General features: G+C 44.7%; 1 protein-coding gene across 1 annotated transcript; it reads right to left on the bottom strand.

Annotated features, from left to right (window-relative positions):
- Nucleotides 1–1,432: 1,432 nt before the first annotated feature.
- Nucleotides 1,433–6,414, bottom strand: tgif2 (TGFB-induced factor homeobox 2; the record flags this gene model as incomplete). The annotated part of the gene is made up of 3 exons (XM_084463578.1): nt 6,224–6,414; nt 3,902–4,143; nt 1,433–3,010 (listed from the first exon to the last, which is right to left on the bottom strand). Exons 1-3 carry the CDS (start codon nt 6,240–6,242, stop codon nt 1,433–1,435), a joined length of 1,839 nt encoding a protein of 612 aa, XP_084319704.1. The 5' UTR covers nt 6,243–6,414.
- Nucleotides 6,415–10,286: the final 3,872 nt, after the last annotated feature.

The raw sequence follows: 10,286 nt of genomic DNA, 5'->3' as shown, positions 1-10,286 counted from the left end.
GACACACTGGTTTGAAATAAATGGACCAAAAACCCAGGAAAACCAAACTGGGAATTCCGGAACGATAATACAATCTCTTCTATTGAGCCTGGAATATTTAAATGGCACATGTAATTTATGGAAGTAGCAATAAAATACAAAATAAATGAAATGGGAAAAGGTGGTACATCTCACAGCATGGACTGAGTTTAATTTCCACATCAGCAGAGATAAGAGCCTGATGACATCATGTCGTTGGGCATCTCGCATTACCACAAAAAATAGATTTCTGTAACTGGACCAATGTGGTGCAACCTCCCCCCCCCCCCCCATTCATACATAAGTGTGCCCAAAAAGAAGGAAAACCTGAAGAAAACGTTCAGAGAAACCTCAAACACAACTTCTTACTTTCCGTAACAGACATGAACAAACATTCCATCTTCATATATATATATATATAAATGTATGTTTGTACATCTTTCAGAATACTGCTTGCCAAGATACCATGCTTAAAATGAAATCACAGAATACGTTCTGATCCGGGGCCTCCATAATGGTGGGGTTATCTCTGAGAGTACGGGGTGAGGGTCGGGAGGACTGGGATAAAACGGACTGCCGCTGCTCCGCCTTAGGAAGACAACATTGAATGGCAGGAGGGGTGAGAGAGCGAGACAGGGACAGGCGCAGCGGAGGCATCTCATGCAGTCAGACCCACTGCAGTACAATCAATTTCTCCTCTTCCCTGTCCACTCTCACAGGGTGAAGGGTGGAATGATCAATTGGGCTCCCCCCCCCCCGCCAACAAAAATTAAAATGAAAAACACAATATCTAAAGTGCACAGCTATAGTGGAGCATGATGCTTTTGTGACCCATGGAATAAACTCACATCGGCCTTTTCTTCTTTAAGACGGGTGGGGAATGATTAAAAAGGCCTCCTGGCAGGTTATCAAATACTATTTCTTAATACATTCAATTTAGTCCAGCACTGCTACTGAAGGGGCTGGCTATGCTGGCAGTTACACCCGTTTAAATTTGTAATGCTTTTTAGAGCTCTTTACCCCTTTACTCAAACAACATGGAAATGGCAGACAGAACGGGAAAATGGCATACTGAATGAATACATTTTGCATTCTGGAATGTTGGTTTGGAAGGATGCCGTTAAAATATTTTGACCAAACAGCAAATGTCTACATCAGGAGTTCTATTTAAAAGGCTAAAAATGTTGCTCGGGAAAGCAAGAGTCTTTAAAACATGACTATTTTGCACCGCCCTTCTCTTCATCCAAGATTGCAAGCATGTAATCCAGTTCTTCTCCTTCTACAAGCTAATACTTAATCTAACAAATGATGTGGTTACATTCTCCTATATACATGGTTGGCCAGTCTTTGACAGTTCAGGACCATTTCCTTGTGTAAGGTACACACACAACCACCCGCAGAATAGTCTCACTATTCAGTTCACCGGTTCACTCACTGCACGCAGGCCGTGCTGCGGGTTCCACACGGTGGGGATAGGACTCTTGACCACAGGATGGGTGGCAGGTTGCCTCGCATCACCATGGACGACGCTCCACACACTGGGCACCACCGCAGGACTCCTCTGGGCGCTGCTGGTTGGAGTGTAGGGCATGGCCTGGGGTGTCGTGGGGAGATGGGGAACCTGACCCAGGGCTGGTGTAACGGCTTGGGTGGGTGAGGAGGCCGGCGTGGAGGAGGGAGGACGCATGGGAGCTTGGCCTGAGGCCGACACTGGGGTGTGGCCGGGAGACGCAGGCGAAGACAGGGTCCTGCCGGGTGACGGGCTTGGAACTCTGACTTGGATTAACTGGGATTGGTGGAACACCGCGTTAAGGACTTTCTTGGAGGCCAGGATGGGGGAGCAGGAAGGAGAGACTCCAATGAGACCCATAGTTGGGCTGGGAGCCTGGCTTGAACCAACAGAGAGTTGGTGTAGCACTTGCTCAGAAACCGAAGGTGAACTACAAGCTGCGGGGCCAGATGGAATACAAGTAAATGTTGTGGACACCGGAGCCAAACTTGAGCTTGACGTCATAATTGGCTCCAAAGCTGGGGCCACAGAGGGAGTAGAGGTGGGCTTCTGCAAATGAGGTTGTTCTGAAACGGGAGTGGACACTGGCATCGAGATGTTTTGGTGGGCAGGTAAAAGTGGAGATTGACGGGGGCTTGTGGATCCTACTATGGACATCTGCACAGAGCTGTAAGGGACCTTGGCCATCGAGAGAGGAGACTGCCATGGAGAAGAGACGAGGATAGAATCTAGACATTGAGATGGCACTACAGAGACCGGTACTGCATCCCTCATGGGGTCAGAGATTGGAGAGGAGCCCGTAAGGACCATGGCCTTCTCCATGAGACTCTGCACTCGGGAGGCTTCCATCACTTGATGACGGTCCTCTGGAGGAGGAGTGGGGCTCATCTCGTCTGCGCCATCGGCGCATGGTGCTTCCATGTGCTCATTCTTTACAGCAGACCTAAGCTGGCCCTCTATGAGCCGCTTCATGTTCTCCTGCTCTGCTGCCCTCTGCAGGGCTGCATCCACCAAAAGCCGCAAGTCACTGAAGTCCTGGGTGGGGAACAACTCTGGAGGTGTGGGGGGAGGCGTGTTAAAGAGCCCACTGTTGGGGCTCGCAGCAGACCCTGTGCTGGTGATAACCGTGGCGCAAACCCCTCGCTCCTCTGCCTCCTTCAGCAAACTCTGAGTGTCCAGCTTCATCAGGGCCTGGACCGCACCTTCCCGTCCAGGGTAGCCGGCGCCGGTCAGAATGGCTGTCGCCGTGTTCCCCAGAAGACTGAGGTCTAGTGTGGGGGCAGAACGAATCACAGACGGCCGAGGTTGGGCCGGGGTCGAAGGACTTCCTGGGGACATCTCCGTGCCTAGGGAGGTTGGCGAGCGGCCTTCAGACTTCCAGCCGACTCTGCGGGAGATGGTGAACTGAGTTGGGTCTTTACCGTCCTTTCGGAGCAGGTCAGGGAGAAGGCGACGGCGTGCATTGATGAACCAATTGCAGATCTAAGAGGGGCAAAAAAAAGAAAGAAAAGAAAGTAAATTGTAACATTTCAGAAATGGTCTTTAAAAATCCCCTGTGTATCTATTTCCACTGTAAAGGCCTTTAAAAATGTTGCTATAGTTGCAGGCCTAGTTCATAAATGTTGTGATGTGTCAACAGAGTCTGGGCTGACAGCTGGATCCACAAATTAACCAAGGCGTTTCTTTCAAGATCACAAAACTTGAGGCCTGTTATTTGGAGTTGCAGAGTTCCACCCACACATTTTCTACCTCAATCTGGACAAGGATTTCCTTGCACTCCTAGTAGTACAATTTAAATTTGTATATATTCTGAAAATTGATCTGAATATGCAAATGATACCCGGCCCTCTAAACTTTATTACAAAAAAAATAAAAAAAATAAAAATAAGAACTACTTGAGACTAAACACAGCACAGTCTGGAGCATTAAAGGGATAGTTTGGGAGGGATAGTAATTTTGGACATCGGACCTCATTTCCAAGTGAGCCAGTGTGTTATTTATCATTGAAGACCATTTAACACTTTTCATTCAGTCCTTACAAGGATAGTTTTATTTCTAATATTATTCTATCAACACAGACATTTACATCTACGGTCAGGCATTATAATTGGCTTGCCTCGGATGTACTTTGGAGTGGGTAAAACTGTTTTTATTGGCAGGCTAGAATTTACCCTCAACTTGCGCTAGCCTAGCACCAGCGATTTCTGCAACTAGAAGGACTGAATGAAAAGTGTTGAAAACGGTCTCCAATGATAAATAACACACTGGCTCACTCGGAAATGAGATCCGATGTCCAAAATCCCGAACTACCCCTTTAAGGTCCCTGTAGAGATTATTTCCCGGTATTTACCGGGATTTTGGTAGTGGCCTTACCTGCAACACCGACAGGTTGGTCTGACTCGAGAGGCTCAGCTTCTCTTGCTCAGAGGGATAGGCGTTGAAACGATGATCGTAGAGCCAACTACGCAGAACCTGCACCGCCTCTTTGGGCAGGTTGCCACGGCGACGGCGCTTCCCAGACAGCCCTCCACCTGACAGGTCGAGGGGCGAGGAGTCATCGCTGTCCGACATGGCCGACGAGAGCTCGTGCTCCCTGAGGCGCTCCTCTTCCAGAGCTGTTGAGTGAGTGACAGCAGTCAGTTTTGAAGTCCATATTCCCACTAGTCAAATACCATAGTATAGAAGAGAACGGTAAAAAGGGGCTCAATGAATAGATTTCATAGCAAAAATCTAGTGAGAAACAGATGCTACATTCTTGTAGGTGCCATCATCTTATTGTGCAGGTTAATTGTGCTAGCCAATGCCTGTTCTACATCTAAATTCAAAACCATATAAATTAGCTAAATACAATTGTTTTAAAAAAAACTTTATAAAAATCCTTACGATTAGACCTATTTTAGAGTGTTTTTTAATCTAAAAAGAAGTCCAAGTCCTAAAAAAGCTGTTTTTAATAAAGATTGTGATTAGACTATTGAAACTATGGCTGGCCAGTGGCCATTGGAGGGAATCCCTTCAAATGGAGCATGCCTTATACCAAGGGGGGGGGGGGGGGGTTAGAATGCAGCAAATGTCTTTCTCTGGGCTTTGGTGAAACCTGACCCCTGGGGCAGTGCCTGTCTTCACAAAGGAGATTGTGTGCATATCAACATCACAGTGGTCAGTAGCCTAGGAATCCATTGACCATGCAAAAGGGGGCTGTCTTCACCTCCAGAACTACCAGTGTAGCTCCGAGTCCGACTACCAGAATAGTTGACCATGTTTCAAATTCAAGATTCCTTTTCTCCGTATATTTCCACATCCAAGTATAAGCAGCAAATGTACACGAATCGAGGAATGTGTGCCTTGGTAAATGTCGGTATTTGAATGGCTATGCTGGTGAGAAGTAAAGGGTATTGCACTTTTTTCGACAAACGTCAGTGCAACATGTAGTGGAATATCAGTGCCTCAGATTGAACACCAACTGCGTCTGATGTTATCGCGATCCTGAGTAGAACATATGCGCAAATTATCCAATTGGTAGCCTAACTTCCATCAATGTCTAAATAAATGCAAGCTGCACCTCAATTCTCCAATAAATATATATCAGCTCAAACTACAGAATTGATTTTCTGTATTATTGTGCCATTTTTAAGAGATAGAGACTCGTGGTGATTTTCTCAAATCAATGCAAGTTGGCCATGCGTTAAGACTCTGCTTCGTTAAGCTTGTTGACATTATCAAAAGGTCATTAAAGGCTTAGTTTTAGGATATATCCATTAATTTCCCCCAGACAGGGGTTTGGTAAGAAAACAGCTTAAAGCAGTAATGCAGCAAGACGGATGCAAAATCATTCAAAAAGCCACCAACCAGAACAACTCCGACAAAGTGAAAAAGTACAAGATGTACCATTGATTGTTTCGGTTTTCTGCCAGGGGAACTAGAGGGGTAAAATCAAAACTAACTCATATTGACATCGGCTAGCTTAGTGTATGTAGCAAGGCTATTTCACTGGATCCCTACTGTCAAACCAGCCAAGCTTATGGAGAGGCATTGTTTACAAAATGTCCCTCCATCGACATACCAACACGTTGGTAACAAAGAAAGCGGTGATCCTATGAAACACGAGCAGGTATTTCAGGGGATTTCCCCGGAATATGCATCACATTGTAGATGATTAAACCCAGCGTATCGGTTCAAAAACAAGAGTCGTATGCCAGTCGACGGCGTGTCAGTGGGATTGAATACACGTCTGAAGAAGTTTGAATTTTGAGGTTTCGAATCACGGTCGAGCCTCGACCTGATTAACCAGCCGTGATGTCTGGAGGGAACAGCGGGGATGACATTTGATCGTAAGAGGCACCGGCGGAGATCAACGTGAGCTTTTTTAGTAAATAAAATATTGGATGGGACTTTTAAATGAGCCGTGTTTAAATCTCACCAAAGCGCACAAAGAAAGCGAAGAAACGCACACGCTCCCGCTGCGTGCACGCCACTTCTCTGACGCGCCGCCAGATGGACACCATGCTTGAGATAACTAGCTAGTTAGCCGTCCCTCCAAATTCAAACACAAACACACACGCTGCATTTGCTCCAAACAAAAAAAAACACATTCCGCTCAAAACCCACGCCAAACACAAAGGGCTCGCAAAGTAGTACAGTTTCGAGGGCTTCGAGTTTAAAAACATAGCTGAAAACACGATGAAATCCCCCCCTTACCTCGTTTGAACGGTTTCATTCTTTGTTGATGGCTTGCTTGAAAACACGCAGCTGTCGAAGTTCCTCGTATAATGCTCGTCCGCCGCCAGACGTTGACACAGAAGGGGGATTTTCTTGCGAGGCGCTCAAGATGCCGCGCGTTTTAAGAAACGTGAACGTGTGGGTCGATTCTATGCCATGTACGGTTCACAGAAGAGTCCTTCCATTGCATTCCTCTTACTGCCAGAACAAATGTTTTCTTGATTTGTCGCTTGTTCCCTTTACCTGCGCGCAGCAGCGCCAGCTCTTTGCCAATCTTGACAGCCGGAGCCGAACTAATCCCTCCTCCTAGGCGAACGTGATCCAATCACGGCTCGCAGTTTCTATCAGACAGACTGTGTCATCAGTCCCCGATGACTGATGGACAAATAATTTCATTCAAAATTCAGTAGCCTGCAGTGATCGCGGAGGGGTGTCATTTTTTTCTTCTTTTACTGACATTTGATTGTTATGTTTCGCAAAAGCATTTCCCAAAGTATTCGATTGAATTGAAATGGTGAATATCTGCATCTGGTAGTGTGCTACCATGGCCTGCATCACACGGAAGGCATTTTACGTAACGTTAATAGAAACGTTACATAAACCAGTTTAAACATGGGGAGCTGTGATTAACTTTGACGACGGTCTCTGTCTGGACTATTTGGCGACATGCATTGTAAATTGTATGACCATACAATGAAAGATTGTGATAAATTGTGCAGTCTTTTCAAAAGCTATCCAAGAAAAAAGCTATTGGATTTATCAAGTATTTGCGGGTACTTCATCCCTGAAACGATGATTGCTGGGGCCTTGCCTCTCAGCGGGCAGGGATTGTCAAGCAATTTCCAGTTACAATTAGGTCTTCGCAGGAATGTGTTTGTAAACAAATGTAGTTCACTGGTCCCTTTGTTATTTAATAACATCGGATCCTGGAGACAGGTCGAGTACAACCACCAGCTACTTAATAAAAGGAGACACAACACAAGTATCAGCAAACGAGTCATCAAGAGTCAACAACATATCCACAAGTGAAACTTTTGAGAAAGTATTGTGTGCATTTTATTTAATTTTACCTCTCACCGTTATACATGGGACCACCCCTTTAAAATAGTATAAATACATCTAGCATTGCAAAAGATGAAGCTTTTCAAACTGTGTCTCTTATATACAGAGTGATTTGTAACAGGCATGGGATAACATTATTAGAATGTATTTATTATCAAAGAACCCATGAACTTATCTTTAGTATTGCACATATACTTTTAATGTTAACAGAGAATAGCGAGAACAAATTTAATAAATCTATTTTTTTAATATAAACAACTCATTCAGCAACATGTTCACCTCATAACACGTTTATACCAAACCCCCTAAAACCTTGGCAAACACAGTCTCTACATATAGCTTTATTGATACCAAACAAATCCTACTCTTTAAAATATGTGCTTGTTTTATAAAATATTTCCTCTAGGGTTTGTAATGCTACATCTTATCTCCTGCTGATTGAGCATAGATTTGTATGTCTCCAAGTTTTCACATCCCACCCAGTGGCAGTCAGCAGAATTATTGGCGGTAGATTCGATTTTTTTCATTATTATTCCTAGTTGGCTTTTCTACAAGGCAGCATATTATGTTGTACTCCAACCTAGACATCGCTCTCTCCGGTTAGTTATGCCCGTCTGTCTCTGACGTTGCTTTGCTTGCCTAACATAATCAACAGAGACTCGGTAACCCCACACACACACACACACACACACACACACACACACACACACACACACACACACACACACACACACACACACACACACACACACACACACACACACACACACACACACAGGAAGTGGGATAAATACAAATACAAGACCTTGCATGGATGCGGAAAAGAGACCACGGCTCTGTGTTGATTTATGGGACAAGGAGTGCTGCTCAATTTTGGTGAAAAGTGACCCATTTAAATAAAAATAAAAGGCAAATAATTTAGGGGGATGGGGGCAGGGAGCTTAACATGGGCCTCCTTAAATAAAACAGCTTGGACAGTGGACAACCAAGTACTGAACTGTAAAGGGCAACAAATGAGAAATGTCTGCGGGGCATTTTGGTCTGTATTATTTGAATTATAATTTTTTGGTGTCCAAAGTTACGATTACGTCCCATTGGTCATTATTAGGATTTGTGCATCTGCATCCATATCAATGAGCACTACATAAGAATACATAACCCAAATGATAATTAAAAAAGTATGTTGAATGGTATTTTTTGTTGTGGTACACATTAGTTTCTGCCATATGTGATACACAGTTGGTTTTACATAGACTTGGGTATTATGTATCTTAAACCTAAATACAAGCAAATGCCCCAAAAAGAAAGCAAAGGATGAAGGCAGAAGGAGCTATCACGGGACCATTATCAACTTCAAATGAGCCACTGGGAAAATAACACAAGCACACAATGGAACCGTTTGGATCGTGGATAGACCTCTCCAGGAAGTGGACCAGGTGTGTCCCATACATTGCTGTGGCTGACAAGTGTGTATTGCAATGGGATTCTTGTATAAAGGAATAGATATGCCTCCATCACTTGGCTGCCATTCACATTCACACTCAAGTCTGAAGGGCTGATTAAGGTCCCACGTTCACGCAACGCAATGACCACGCTGATGCCACAAGGAGTGTCCGCAAGGATGTAAGGGGTCCGTAACCCCCTTGCGTTGCGTGAACGTGGGACCATAATCAGCATTTTAGGCTAGGAGCAGCAATGCTTGTCATCCACGTTGTGATAGTTCAGATCAGTGCGCACTATAATAGATGCATTTGCAGAAGATAGAAACCAATGAAACTCAAAGGTTTGTTTTCTTACAAAGAACATGTTACATTTTCAACTTGCATTCAAATGATGGACCGTGATTATCCATTTTTCAACCTACAAAACTACAAGAAGTTATTCATCAGGTTAAAATTAAATGAACCTCATATGCTCAATGTTCTGCACTGTAAGGAGCCCAAATCACACCATTGGTGAGGCCTTTGTGAAAAAAACAGACAACTGTAATTCACCTCACATAAAGTGATTAGAGTTCAACTAGTCAGACAGACATGGCTTTCTCTGGAATTCCATTGGTGCTGACAACAGAGGACAAACGGGACAAAAGATCTTGAAGGTGCTAACGACGCTAGGATTTTCACACCCCCGGGCCATTTACCTTCGTGAGTCATCCCCGTCAAATACAACAGCACACAAAGACCGGCCATCAACTGAAAGCTCTGACCAGAAGAGAGTGAAAAAGCCTGCTTGTCGTTGGGTCTTTCTCATTCAAAGCCCAGCCCAACATTTCTGGATCACAGTGGGTGAGAGGCAGAGCATTAGAGCAGCTGTAGGGCCAACCGGGTCGCATTGCATTTATTCAACACAAACAATGATACTGGGGGCTAGTGTTAGTTTGCTGTCTGACAGACTTTGCGGATAGGCCCATTGGAGATGGAGAGGAAGAAGTTTCACCCATACTCAAGACCCTCTAAACATGTTTTTTGTTTTGTGTGGGATAGTGTATGTCCAGTGTGAAGACATAATCCTTGTTTTAAAAAAAACAACAAAAAAAGGTTTAGCCTGGGGGTGCATTGACCACGGCAGCCCCCTTGGGAAGGGTGGCTGCAGTCAAGATTTAGAATATGTTAATGACATCTTAACAGAGGGAGGGGGAAGTGTCACTGGAGAGCTGAAGCTTGAGGAAACAACGCTGCCGCCCAAACCTGGGACACAGTGGGACACGCCCTTATTGGCCTCCACTCTGGAGCTATCCACCAGTATGTTCTAGTCATGAATGAACACACACAGACACACACACACACACACACACACACACACACACACACACACACACACACACACACACACACACACACACACACACACACACACACACACAACAATGAAGCCTGAAGTTAATAATGGTGTTGATGATATTGTATTGATGTTAAGATGTCGATTTGTCTTTGGCTTTACGGCATTTTCCCATTCACAAACAAGCTTATATGAATGAATG

This window comes from Micromesistius poutassou (assembly GCF_964030765.1).
Source record: "Micromesistius poutassou genome assembly, chromosome: 2".
Lineage (NCBI taxonomy): Eukaryota > Metazoa > Chordata > Actinopteri > Gadiformes > Gadidae > Micromesistius > Micromesistius poutassou.
This window is presented reverse-complemented; position numbering and strand designations above follow the sequence as displayed.